Source organism: Lotus japonicus, chromosome 3, assembly GCF_012489685.1.
Source record: "Lotus japonicus ecotype B-129 chromosome 3, LjGifu_v1.2".
In the NCBI taxonomy this organism is placed as follows: domain Eukaryota; kingdom Viridiplantae; phylum Streptophyta; class Magnoliopsida; order Fabales; family Fabaceae; genus Lotus; species Lotus japonicus.
This window is the reverse complement of record NC_080043.1, coordinates 5,954,010-5,968,030: the sequence shown is the minus strand read 5'-3', so window position 1 is coordinate 5,968,030 and position 14,021 is coordinate 5,954,010. Positions and strand designations below refer to the sequence as shown.

Below are 14,021 nucleotides of genomic sequence, written 5' to 3'. Positions count from 1 at the left end.
TAAATAACATGACATGAATGTGTGCCTGACACCCTTTTTTAATGATAAGAATGTGTATTTCCATATCTTTTCCAAACAATTATATGGGATGACAATTGGCTGAATTTTACACTTCTGAAATCCCTACCCCATAATACAAGTCTTGCTTCATAGGCTGAAATTTATCCAAAATGTGCAGTTTCTGTAATTATTAAAAAAAAAATCCCACCTAGATACTTTTCTTCTGCACTTCCTTCTGTGGAAACGAGTTTCCTTACTACATTAACATTTAGGATAAAGCAACAAAAGTAGGTGCAGTTCAAAGGAATGTCTCACTCTATCACTTTCTCCTTTACAGCTCATTATCCCCTTTCCTGTTTAGATCTGCCCCATTCTTTACAATAATGGGCGTTTCACTCTAATTTCAATAACACCACATTTAAAACTATTCCAGACACATGTTCTGTTTATTCTGATATGCAACTTGTGTAAAACTACTGCAGTTGAATTAAGCTGTAGCATAGGGTGATCATGAATATTTAAGTAACTAAATGCAAAACTGAATTTTATTCAGATATATGTACAAGGTTTGTGCAATGTAGTACAAAGAAATAAACATTGGAAAAAATGGCATCTATGATGTACAAACTCTGTATAAAGAATCAAAGAATGATCTCTTGTGTGTTGTTTTCATCTATCAATGACTGATAGAAGTGAACATTGCCTCACATAGCCAGGTTCCATATTAAGCACAATTTAAGCCTAATGAGGGAGAGGCATGCTTCAAATTATAGCTCTTCAAAATGGTACTTTTCAGAATTGTTGCTGTCCTGAAAGTTATCTCAAGTAGTCTCCAAAGGATCAAAATCGTAGAGGTTGCCAAAACCAGCACTCACTTCCATTTTTGGATACCCTTTTCCATGTAATCATCATAACCAAAAGCTTTGGTAATAAATTAATATTACTCTATTGGGAATGATCATGTGAGTCGTTGCACATGCACTCAGGGACAGGATACTTGGTGACATCCCTCCCGACCCGGCTAGTCCTAAGTTCGGGCTGCCCTATTGAATTCTGGTGCAATTCCTTGATAACCCTGTTGAACTCTGCTTCAGGGAGGGATGAATTCAGAAAATAGGGAAGCATCTGTCTTTTGTTTGGGGTTATATATTTCTTGTGCCCTGCATAGGCCCGGTGACCCTGAAATAAATAACATTGTAGTTTCAGATATCAGAAATTGTCACATGAGGAATCTAGAATATAATTAAAGCCAATTTATATTGGTTTCTTAGTTGCATAGCATTCTTTCCAATAAGGTTCAAGTAATCAAAGAATTACTTTTAGTTTGTAATCATACCTGAATTGCATGGCCCATGTTTCCTCCGTGAGATGGCATGAAAACATCGCTTTTCTCTGAGACTATGTAATCTATGGCAGCCATTAGAGAAGCTTTATTTGCAAATGGTTCCAGTTCTCCAGGCAAGGCAAGATCTTCCTTGTTGTAAAGATGTGGAAACTCATGGATTAATGGATTCAAGGCCTCTTTTCCACCCAATGGTTGTCCTCCCGCCCAATAAATTCTTGCACTTTTTGGAGCACCAAGACCTTTAAGCAGCCTATAAATTTAAAAGAAAGCCATCAGAACTGCCTGTCATATTAATTGAGTGCTTATGGAGATGAACGTTTATCGCATAAATGATGATCCATAAGCTAATGAGAAGCTTATTGAAATAAGCTCAAAATGGGTAAGTATAAGTCCTTATTTATAAGCTAATATGAGCAGCTCATGAAAATAAGCTCAAAACAACTTATATGTAGGTCATAACCTATTTACATGAGCTCTCCAAATACTTGCCTAAGCACTTATAGTACTATAAGATAAGCTCTTACAAACAGGGCCTAAGACATAGAAGACCCCTAAGACTTTTAAAAAATAGAAGGATTAATATTTACCTAGTAACATCAACAGCATTCAAGGGGCAGAGGCCAGCCAGCTTCCTTTCATGATAAGTCATGTTTGATCTGCCTGTCAAGAGCTCCGGCCGTTGTATCCTCTCATTCTTTACAATCTCATCAAACTCAGGGCTCAGACCAGGTAGACAACCTGTCCTTACCCACACATCCTTCTCCATTCTTAGATGAAGGGCAAGGTAGGGTCCTTTGCTTTTCATTCTATCCGCAAACTTGTTACCAAGTTCCTGAACTGGCTTTGCAAACTTCAATGCACTAAAAGCAACCTGAAAGGTAGGCAAGAAAATATTAATTGTCATGTAAATTAATTTCCAAAGGGTGAGAATTGTGTTTTCTTTCTTTTTTCCTATGAGAATAGAGACTTAGCAAATTGCAATACCTTGCATCGAAGCTTCTGAAGATCAGAAGGAAGATCCTTAGTCAGCCTTGAATCCAAACCGCGTAGAAGCAAAACACCTTCTCTGGTGAACTGCATAGGACAAGAAGAATCATGTTAAACTCTGGTCCAGCAAGAACAACCTCACTGCCTACTTATTTCCACACAAGTCAAAACTTTCCTTAATTAGTTACAACTTACAATGCAGAACTGATACAAGTTATTATGTTGGAAATTGGTAATCTTTGTAGATCAATGCAACTCCAATATGGGAATTGGTAATCTTAGTTACATCTATGAAATGATCATTTGTGAAATTAACATAAAACTAGAAAAAACCCAACAAGAGAATAAACTCATAGAACAAAAGCCAACAAAGAGAATAAACACTTACTCTTCTGAGATAGCGAGAACGGATCCAACTAGGAGTGACATGAAGGGGAGGGCTTCCCTCTACTGGCTTTGTCATCAGGTGCGTTGATGGCAATGCTGAAACCACTCGCACATCATTGGCAAGAACACTCTTGAAGTGCTCCAAATCAAATATATCACCAAACTCACTGCAAACAAACCAATTTAGAAACACACCAATTAGGAACCACATAAAAGAAAAGAAACTGGACCAGTTTCAAGAACAAGGTTCTTAAGCTTTGGCTCTAATATAGTCTTTATGAAGATTTAATCCAAACTTGCAACAGTTTAATACACAATCAGCTAAACCAAACTCTTGACTTGTGATTGATAATAATCAGATCATGAACAAGAATATTTTACCTTTCATCACCCCAGATAACGTTGACTTGCAAAATAGGGACAACCAAAGCAGCCCCAAGAATCCTAGCAATGACAACAGCATCAACAATCTGATTCTTCTGCTGATTCATCCCTCCAGAAACCACCACCATGAGATACTTTCTCCTGTTATTCACAACCCCTTCACTTGCTCTCCTATAATCCCTGCTGAAATCCAAGCAAGGCTTGTAACCCAACCCATCCGGTTGCTTCCAAAACCCACTCTTCTCAACATCCTCATCTTTTTCCTGATCCTCTTTCCCCACCCCACTTGGCCCTTTAGCTTGCAACTGCAAACTGGAAACCAAAACCTCATCTTTCTGCAAATGGGGCACACTAGAAGCTTTCAAAATCTCATCTTTCTGTGATGAGGCAACAACAACACCAAGCTCGGATTTTGAGAGGTCTGGCTGCATTGTGGCACATGGGTAGGGAGAAAATGGGATATCCATGTTGAATCCAAGCTTGAGCATGCTGAGAAAACCAAGGACAAAGAGAGTGAAAAAGAACAATAGTCTTCTTGAGCTCCTGAACTTTGTGAAGATGAAGATGAAAAACTTGGAGCTTCTTGCAGATTTCTTGGGAGATTCAAGCAGAGATTCAAGAGAAGAAGATGAGATGGAGTTGATGATCTGAGATGGAACTGAGATGTATGACAACTTCTTTGCATTATTCTTGGACTTTGCCATTGTTTTGTAGAACAGAACCAAACACAGAGGGTGTTGATGTTGTTGCTTTTTCTTCAGAGTTGAAGGCTTTGTGTTTGGTTTAAGGTTTATATAAGAGACTTTGTTGTTGTTGTCGTGTTGAATGGATGTTGATGACTTTTTTTGACAGTGTAGAGAGAGAGAGAGAGAGAGAGAGTGGAGGAGAGAGAAGGGGCGGCGGGAACACCAAGTCAGAGAGACGCGTCAATGAAAATGGAGCTGCGTTTTTTGAGTTTTTTCTAATTTTGTGTGTGATTCATCATGGTTAGTGGCTACTAGGTTTTGCTAGTGGGATTTGTTTAATGTTTTTATGAGTTTAGTTTGCATCTTCGTTTACTAACACATATTTGTTTGTTTTTTCTTTTTTAGTATGTTGTGTTATTTTAAGTCAGATCTTTTCTGTCGTTAATGAGCTCTTGATGATCAAAATTTTAGCATTTTTCTTGTCCACCATGATAACCTATTGAATCAATGCGGGTAGCACACCCAAAATATGGAAAATAGTACTTACTCATAGAATAGAAATATAATGATTATTCTTCCTGGATGAGGGTATGAGATAATTGGTGAATTTTTCATTGATAGTAATGTTATATTATATATATACAAAACTGATTAGGTTAAAGTCAAACTAATGCCTAATATATCTAGCATAATTACAACATAATTACATGAAGAATAATCATTATCTTCTTATTTTATCACTTACATATCTCTTCACCTCTAGAAAGATATAGAAATAAATGAGAGAAAAATATGTGATATGATAAGTGATGTGATAAAATAAACGAGTTAGGAAGAAAAATAAGTGAAAATAATATGTAAGAGAAACAGAAGTGTGAGAATATCAAAGTTCAAATAGTTTATGAGACCATAAAATTCACTTTTTTTCTCTTTTTTTTTTGAGTTTTAATTTAACACCTGTCTTTCTTTTGTGCAAAAATAAAGTTTGCAGTTTGGATTATGGTATGTTTGTTGGGAATGACTTGGAGCTCCTTTCCTTTTCTTTACTTACCCATCATTATTAAGCAACCACATATTGAAGTAGAGCTTCTTAATTACAATCTTACCTAAATTCAGCCACTATTCTTTTTAGATAATAGCGAGGGCTAACGCCCCAAAATTCAGCCACTATTGTTAGTACTGATCACTTCCCATAATATGAAAGTTAAGTATCTATCAAAGTAGACCTCACCTCAAAAGCACATTAGCGGAAAAGTTTCATGAGTGTGAATTCTAAATGTGTAACTTAATTATGAGGTCTAATGTGAATAATGGGAATTCTAAATGCATGTGTATTAAACATGCACTAATATTAAATTGACTTGTTTTTGTATTTTTTTTTAGTTAATTTTTTTTATATGCAAATATTAATTGTTAATTGTTAGTAAATTAGTTCATTCATACAAATTTAAACTCCGACTCTTCTTCCTTCAATACCCTTATTTTTTTAGTTAGTACGTATGGTGGATATATCTACTATCTTTGTTAGTATGGTGGATATAGTATCTATTAAGTTGAAAATAAATTTAATGCTACTAATTATACTAATTTACATTTTTAAGAGGGTGGGGGAGTATATAGTAATTTACACATTGAACCAAATGGCAATTTATTTGTCTGACCCTTTTAAATCTAAATGGGTAACATAACTATAATCATCATTTTCAAAAAAAAAAAACTATAATCATCAAATTCAGAATATAATTATAATTGTGATACACTCCTCCTCGGTAAAAGGTAGAATGGTAAACTTGAAGAAACCAATTGAATTTGGAAACACATGATGAATAGTATTAATTCTTGGAGTATGAAAAAAGGAAAGAAAAAAAATTAAAGGATGGATGATGATGCAGGACGGAATATTGGGTTAGGCAGCAGTCTTTATATATACATAAAAACACAGATGGAAAACGTTGGATGGTGTGTTGTATATGGTAAAGGCCAGCTGCCATGAGTCAACAAGTTGAAACAAAAACAAATAAAGAGGTTGCATTCATGGCTTCTGCCATTCCACGACACACTCAAGAGATAGATGTTTGCATTGTTTATCGGAGAGATTCTTTAAGCATTCTTAGGATATAGTATATAATAAAATTTTATATATTATTTTTTTGTTACGATGAGGGAACAATGCTTCAGTCCGAGACAGAAAAAGTTATCAGACATAAAAAGTGTTTTATGAAAGACTTTTATTTATCTCACTCAAGAGGTCTAGAACACACGGTAAAATATAACCATAACTAATTGACATATTTTTTATCGTGTCCCATTTTCAATTTCAATTAATGAAATTATATATGTCGTGTTAGTTAAAAAAAATTACATTAATAGAACATTTATAATTTTATATTAGTGATTTTTAATTAAAATAATACAATCTCATTGATGAAACAAAAAATGAGACATCGTTTGAGAATACATGTTCTAGTTGAGCTAGAAATTGTGATTTTTATGATAAATTTATAGCTCAACTACACTTTTACTTCTATTATTTTGGAGTCGATTTAATTTCTCTAAAATAATGGAGTTACTCTAGAGAATAAAAATTATCACCACCCTTTACCGGTAAATCAATAGTTAAAATTTAAAAAATGTTATAATTTATTATATCATATATGTGCAAATATATAATCACAACCTCAACCATTAATATTATAGATTTATTTTACCTTTTAAAGTGATTTTTAACTATAAACAAAGCCAAATCCATTTGGTCTACATGTGATTTCAGTTCACCTACTTTTTAAAATTAATTAAATTATGATCATCCTATAAATTTAATATATTTATAATGTGTTAAATCTTCATTTTTTATTATAATATATTATAGACTTTAAATGAATTTGAATTATAAATTCTTTTAGATGTTTACCAAGAAGTTTAATTAGTCAAATATAAATTTTAAAATATTTTATAGTAGTTTGTGAGATAAGAATTTAAAGTAGTGATAATGATTTTGATTTTTTTGTTTTTGTTTTTGAGTGAATATCAATATTTCTTTTCTAAGTGAAATTTGATATATTGATTTGTGAGTTTTGTTTCTTACATGCATGTCTTCATCTATTTGAGAAACTCTAACTGCTCCTCGAAATAAATGACATTTTAGGGGGTTTGAGCTCACACTCTCACCTGTAGGGAATTTAACTTGATTTCCATTAGAGTAACACTTATTAAAATATTATTTTTCATATATATTTCTTAGAATCAGTTTTAATCAAACATAATTTTTTTTAACTAGTAAAAACATTTTTTTCTGAATGGGAAAAGTAAAAAACATATTTTTTAAACATATTTGAACCTTAACATTAAATATTGCCGAATTCTTTATTTTCGATTTCTGAACCTGAAACACCCACCAAGAAATAGTTGGAATTTTCTGTTCCAGCCTGGAGCGCCCACTTGCCAGCTGGATCATGCTGACTCCGTCTGCCACACGACAGTGGTGAGTGGTGACACATCAACTACTGCCATGTAATCTTTTCAATGCTTTTGTTAGAGCTTTCACTTTTTGCAATGCCACCACACCACACCACACTCTTTTTAAGAATTTCCTTTTCTTTTTTGGGTCAGAAGAAATTCCTTTAAAACATACTAGGAAGTTTAATTTAATTTAGTCAGTTTAGTTTAGTTTTTTTTTGTCTAATCAAGGGCTTTAAATATTTTTGTTTAATCAAGTGTTTCTATTGATCCTGAAGTTAAGGAAATTTGGTCATTTTCTCTATTTTAATTTTTAATACAACTTTATATTTATATATATAAAATAAAAGGAAAGGTGCTTCAGAACAGCACACCCAAGAAAATACAGAAACTGAAACACAACCAGAGAAGCTCACTAACCCCCCAACCTGGCCGAAGGATGATCTTTGAAATTGAGCCTCATTGAAACTTTTATAAGAAAAACCCAGTTTTAAGGGTGTGATTGGTTTGAGGGAAGGATTGAGAGAAGAATAAAAGAAGGAAAAAACATATATATTAAGGTTTCTTCTCCTATTCTGTTGATCACAAAAGGTGGAAGGAAGGATTAAAATGGTGTGGTCTATACTAAATACCTTCCCGCCCAATTATGAGAAGAAAAGAGCACAACCATACTTTTACTCTTAAACTTGGAAGGTGCTTGCTGTGGTACCTTAAGTCAAATTAGGGTATGGTACCTAATTTTGATTTTGTTATATCATAGTAATGCAGTGTTCCATTCTTAGGGACATGAGATATGCGAGTTGTGTTTTCTGACCTTTGTTCATCCATTAACCATGACAATTTTACGCGCATCTCCAACACCATCATTCGTTTCCACCACTCGTTCATTTTTCATTAAAAAATGAATTTAATGAGATAAAGCCAATTGACAAGTGAAGTAAAATCTAAAGATGTAGTACTTACCTTGAATAGTATGATAATATATAATCTATTAAATTATCTAATCCGAGTATCACACCCAAAAAAAATTCAGAGTACCACAGAATTTACCAACTTCTATTACCTCTGAGAGTGTAATTAAAACTAGGAAATAAGCTTTTAATTGTCAGCGTCGTATTTTTTTAAATTGATATGACAATTTTTTTGTTGATAAATTGGTGGGACAAAGACCCAAAGATATGACAATATTTAATTGTTAAGACATGAAATTAAGACATATGTATTAAACTATCCTGCAGAAGGCCACTTTATATGTCTAAACAAGAATTTGTACCAAATATTGGGAGTTCAGCCATCTGAATATTCTGCTTGGATCAGAAAAATATTGCTAACATTATTGTATGTTTTAGATGAGAAATTATTATGTAAACATAATAGATGTCAATGAGTTGAAAAAACTAACCCAATAAAGAAATGATATGTTATTTTTCAAATAAAAATTATTTGGCATGCACATGACTTTAATTATGCAGTTATTTACAAATGAAATGATTGAGTCAATTGCCTATTGATTTAATCTACACACGTTGTGTAGTTTTTTTTTTTCATTCCATAGGAATTCATATATATTAAATTAGATAATTTTTTTCTTGCTGGGAATATTGAACAATAGGAAATGAAAGCGCAATGATGTAATGATAATCCGTTTAAATATTAGTATCTTTGATCATGGATTGCATGACATCCACACCTTGAAACATCAAGAATTTAACTTCTTCAGAATCAACGAGAGGGAAGGGAAGGCATGATCATATTGATCATCATATCTCCAACTTGATGATTTTTCTTATCTAATCTTCCATGTATTTATTTGCTGATCTTAACAAAATTTATCAGATAGCTACAACAAAAAGAAAAAAATTAAAAAAATATTTCACATACATATATTTACTTATTCAGCCCCTTGATTAAGTTGTTGGCTCCACATGTATTCAAAATTACCCATATATGGTTTGTATCCAGCTTGCAGGACAAGCAAAGCAATCCATGAGTTCAACTCCCTGAGCAATTAAAGCTGTATTATTGGGAGAACACCAATCATGGTGTTGCCTGTATTATTGGGAAAACAAGAAATACATCAAATGTCAAGTGGGTCACTAGTTTGGCACTTACTAGTACTAATACTTAATAAGCTAAGCCAACACTGTCTATGCTACCATGTTAATCATGAAAGTTGTTAATTTGATTAGCAGGTGTGATAGTGTGATAGACATTCCTCGTAGGATAGCTCAAGTGGTAGGAATTGGAGACATTTGGGTGGGTAGGGGGAGGTCTAGGGATTAATTCCTGACGAGTGCAATTTATCTTTTCGATATACCAAAAAAAGATAGTGCGATACACAAATATAAAAACAGTCTAAATTATTATGAGTCACTCTATTTTTATTTTTAGGCAATTTTTGACTGTCAATACACGTTGTGATGATTTTTTTAACTGTCCAAATATGAATGTGTTTAATAGTAGGTTGTATTATTTTTATGTTCATCAATCTTTTTCATTTGATGAGTAGACTCATTTTAACTTGTCAGATAGGGCGGGGCAAATTGAGTGTTTTAACTCACCAATCAGCCCAACCCGGTGCGGCGAGATAGACTAACCTGCTACAATGTCTTCTCTTATTTTTTTTGGAAAATATAACTTCCAAGTATTTTCATAAGTATTTTATACAAATTTTGATGTCCTAAAAGCAAGTGGTTGGGGGTTCGAATCCCAACTCTTGTGAATAGAAAAAAACTCCTTGGCCAGCCCCCTATCGCTTAGTGTGCTGATCGTGGGGCGAGGGATTAGTCTCACGATTGTCGGATGTGGAGATACTTTGGTCAAGACAAAAAAATACAAATTTTGATGGACCAACCTATCAATTTTTTTTTTCAATATTTTTAATCACTTTTTTTTTTCATTTTTTGATTTTCGGGTGGCCCAACCTTCGTGGTAGGTTGGGTGTCTCAACTTGATCTTATTAATAGGTCAACCCATTCTAACTGCATATGGCAAGTTGGAAGTGGGTCGTGACGGGTGAATCCGCTTCGCCGCTCGTATCTCATATGCATTGTTCGGTTTGGAGGAAGGAAAGAGGAAATATTGGAGGAGGAAAGAAAATACAAAGAATCAAAAAACTTTCCATCATTTAGTTTAGAAGAAAGAATGGAGGAAATAAAGAATCTTGGCAGGACCCACCTCGCAAAACCTTCCTCCCAATTTGGACGCAATGGGGAGTCTATAATTTTTTTTCAAAAGACCATAGTACCCTCCAATAATATATATATATATATATATATATATATATATATTTAATTGTTATTTTGATTTCAAAGCGACATCAAAACTAGCATTTATGATCTTGTTATTTATATTAGAAAGATAAATTACAATATTGCGGGGTTGATTTTTGACCCTCCCCTTTTTAACTCATATGTCCACCAGCTCTTGCCCCTGAAAAATAAATACTTTTTTTATACATCGGAAAATTGACAACAAAAAGAACAAAAACTATGCCACAGCTAGGGAGTTCTTGAGAAGGAGAATTCTCCGGCTGTTGAATAAACTGAATCGCAGGAGAAGAAAGTCTATAACCCTGCTTAGAAAGTCAATATGTTATTGTGTTACCATCTCTATGAACCCAATTAAAAACAGATACTACTGTATCTTTAATATAAAATTAAGTTTTAATTAAAATTTTAAAATTTATCAACATGAATGTTAAAATATTTTGAGATGCAATTTTTTTTCATATGAAAAATATATCCTCACATGATAAATTTCTCCAAATGCCTGCTATTAATTAGCATCTTATAAAAATAAATTATTTTATTTAATTGTATTTTTTAAAGGGTCCAAAGGCCCCTGCAATTACAAAGGGAATTAAATCCAGGACCTAGAAAAATTTTGCATCTAATTGGGTCCCTAAGAATTTTTTTTTAATTCAATTAAGACCAAATGCTGCCACAGCTCAATTTTGTTCTAGTCACCGTTTCCACTTGGCATTTTTAATTTTTTTTAATTAAAAAATAAGAAAACTTTATTTTTTTTATTCCAACTCAGTTATTTAAGCAGAAAAAAAAGTAAAAACTTCATAAAATCCCAAATTTAAATAAAATCCCTAGTCTAATTCCAAAACTAACTAAATAATTACCTAAACTAAATAACAAATTCCAAACACAATCTATCAACCCCACCAAACCCAAACCCAAAACAGAGGAAGATGAAGGAGAAAACCCATCTAATCACACAATTAAAACCCACAAAATCTTGAAATTCACAATCACGATCTTCATTCTCTTCATCTTCAGATCACGTTCATCATCTACATATCCTTCATCCTCCACCTTCAGAAATCTAATTTCAGAGCCAATCCCACAACCACCAAAACAACCCAGAACACGTAACCCGCAAAATCAATGACTTTCAAAACCCACAAAATCGTAACCCCCACCTCAAATATCTCCATTCTCCAGAACCTGACCATGGAAAGAGAGAACCGTGAATTGTGAAGGCCTGAGCATCGACGGCGTACCAAACCCCAGATCACGAATCAGGCTCTTAACCCAAATCCCCAAATCGAACTAGCACACCCCAACCCAAATCCCTAGCCAACTCCAAACACTTCACCCCTGAAACACAAAAGTCCAAAACTCAAGGGTTGAAGCAAAACGGCCATGGATGAGCTTGAGAGAAGAGGAAAAGATCGAGACCATAGAGGAGATAGATCGCCGAGGAACAGAGCAGCCATGGATGCGCCTTAGAAACAGATTGGGCTTCGCCGACGGTGGTTAGATCTGGGTTTATCATGAACCTCTGCTTTGTTACCATCCACGATCTGGGTTTTTCATGAGCCTCTTCTTGATGCTACAGAATAAGATGTATCTGGAGATTTTTCCATTTAGGAGTTTATGGGTTCTTATTTTTTGGTGATTTAATGTTGAAAAGTTTAAAACTTTGACATGTTTGTAGACTAATTTTTGTGTTAAGAGGTGAGGGAATTTGTTTTGGTTTGTTCGTGAGTTTCACACGATGGTTGATAAACAGAGCAATTTTTGCAATATTTGATTAAGAAACAAATTTCGGTTGTTGGTGTTTATTTAAGATTAAAATCTTCTAGTTAGGAAGTATGGTTTTTAGATGATTTTTTTATTTTTAATTAATACTTTTTATTTTAATTTAATTTTTATTATCCACATCATTTAATTTTTTAATTAAAAAATAATTATAAAAGCCACGTGTAATTGATGACTATGACAAAATTGAGCTGTGGCAGCATTTGTCCTTAATTGAATTAAAAAAAAATTCTTAGGGATCCAATTTGATGCAAAATTTTTCTAGGTCCTGGATTTGATTCTCTTTGTAATTTCAGGGGCCTTTGGACCATTCTCTTTAAGCCTATTTTTAAATATACTTTGTTTCTAAATATATCCTCACATGATATGGGGGGACACTTTTGTCATTATATATATACACATTTTTCTTTCACCCACTTTTTTTTCACTTTCTTTTAAACAAACAACCTAAAAAATTATTTCACATTCCTTTCTTTTTCATTCCTCTCACGTTTCTCTCCCAACCAAACAAAGCCTTATATATGGACTCCTTTTGCACTAAGAGGTTCGTTTCGTTTTGGGATAAAGTGAGGTGCTTCTTGCTTGTATCAGAACAGACAACTTATACAGTTGGGTTCCGCAAAGTGTGGCCCATTTGAGTGAAGGATAAATAATTTGTTAAAGGTTGACAAAAAATGATACTAATAATATTTGTTAGAGGATAAGGAGAAGAGATGTCATTGGCTGCAGCATTAGAAACCAAAGTGGGGATGCTTTGAATTCAGGAAGCAAAACAATGAAGGGGCCATGTTTCTAACATGTGAGAACTGTCCCTCTTCCATGTGCATTTATTGAGTTCTTTATAGTTGACGTTTATACAAATAGGCATCCTGTCCTTTTTTCTCTATTCACTTCAGTAATTGTCAAAGAAGGGGTTACCTCAACATTGTGCATAATTGAAGGTTGAATTTCTAAACATGCATCACTAATACTCCCTCCGGTCCTATTTATAAGCATGAAAAAGAAGAAAAATCTTGGTCCTTTTTATAAGAACCAAATGAAAGTTTGAGCTATATTAATTATTTTTTTCCAATGATGCCCTTATTAATTCTAACTTGTAAAATATGTCTCATTAATTATTCTCTCTCTTTCCCACTTTCCAATACTAATAACAAAGGGTAATTTTGGAAGTTTATTTTGATTCAAGACAAATTTAATGCATTTTATATAGTTTAACTACATTTCTTAAACTATGTGAATTTTTTTTTTGCTGCTTATAAATAGGACCGGAGGGAGTATTAGAATTAGGGATATCTAACTTAACCAAAAAGTTTAAGAGTTGATGGTTACTCTATCCTTTATAAGCACTTGATCTGGAGCGTGGAATGAACATTAAATACGTGGAGTCTTCACAATAAATGGATTTAGGCCGACTTTGATACCATATTAGAATTAAATATATCTAATTCAACAAAAAAACTAGCTCAAGAGTTGATGTTACTCTACCTTTTATAAATATTTGATTAGTCATATTTCTAGTTAATATGACACATCTAACCCAATCAGTTGAATTATTCATGAACTCCAAATAGGAAATAAGTGTAACATCTTAGTGAAAAGTGTTGCATGGGATAAATTTGAAATGATTTCGGACTTTGATTCGAAAGGGAAAAGTCAAATTAAGATGTTCTTTTTATATTCTTCAATAATACAAACATTTACCTTCTACTATCTCAATACCGC

The 14,021-nt window shown here is 33.3% G+C and overlaps 1 protein-coding gene across 1 annotated transcript; it reads right to left on the bottom strand.

Annotated features, from left to right (window-relative positions):
• Positions 1 to 505: 505 nt before the first annotated feature.
• LOC130746031 (O-fucosyltransferase 20-like) lies at positions 506 to 4,030 on the bottom strand. Its single transcript, XM_057598538.1, has 6 exons — positions 3,101 to 4,030; positions 2,721 to 2,886; positions 2,330 to 2,419; positions 1,933 to 2,216; positions 1,337 to 1,595; positions 506 to 1,179 (listed from the first exon to the last, which is right to left on the bottom strand). The coding sequence occupies exons 1-6, from the start codon at positions 3,805 to 3,807 to the stop codon at positions 946 to 948; spliced, it is 1,740 nt and encodes a 579-aa protein (XP_057454521.1). The 5' UTR covers positions 3,808 to 4,030; the 3' UTR covers positions 506 to 945.
• Between the last annotated feature and the right edge of the window lie 9,991 nt (positions 4,031 to 14,021).

What these genes read in the sequence shown, in the direction of transcription:
- LOC130746031 (XM_057598538.1), bottom strand. Translation starts at nt 3,807, where the DNA reads ATGGCAAAGTCCAAGAATAATGCAAAGAAGTTGTCATACATCTCAGTT. An exon ending in TTCAGAAGCTTCGATGCAAG is followed by an intron (nt 2,217 to 2,329) that starts GTATTGCAATTT and finishes CCTACCTTTCAG; the next exon opens with GTTGCTTTTAGTGCATTGAA. An exon ending in AATGCTGTTGATGTTACTAG is followed by an intron (nt 1,596 to 1,932) that starts GTAAATATTAAT and finishes TTAAATTTATAG; the next exon opens with GCTGCTTAAAGGTCTTGGTG.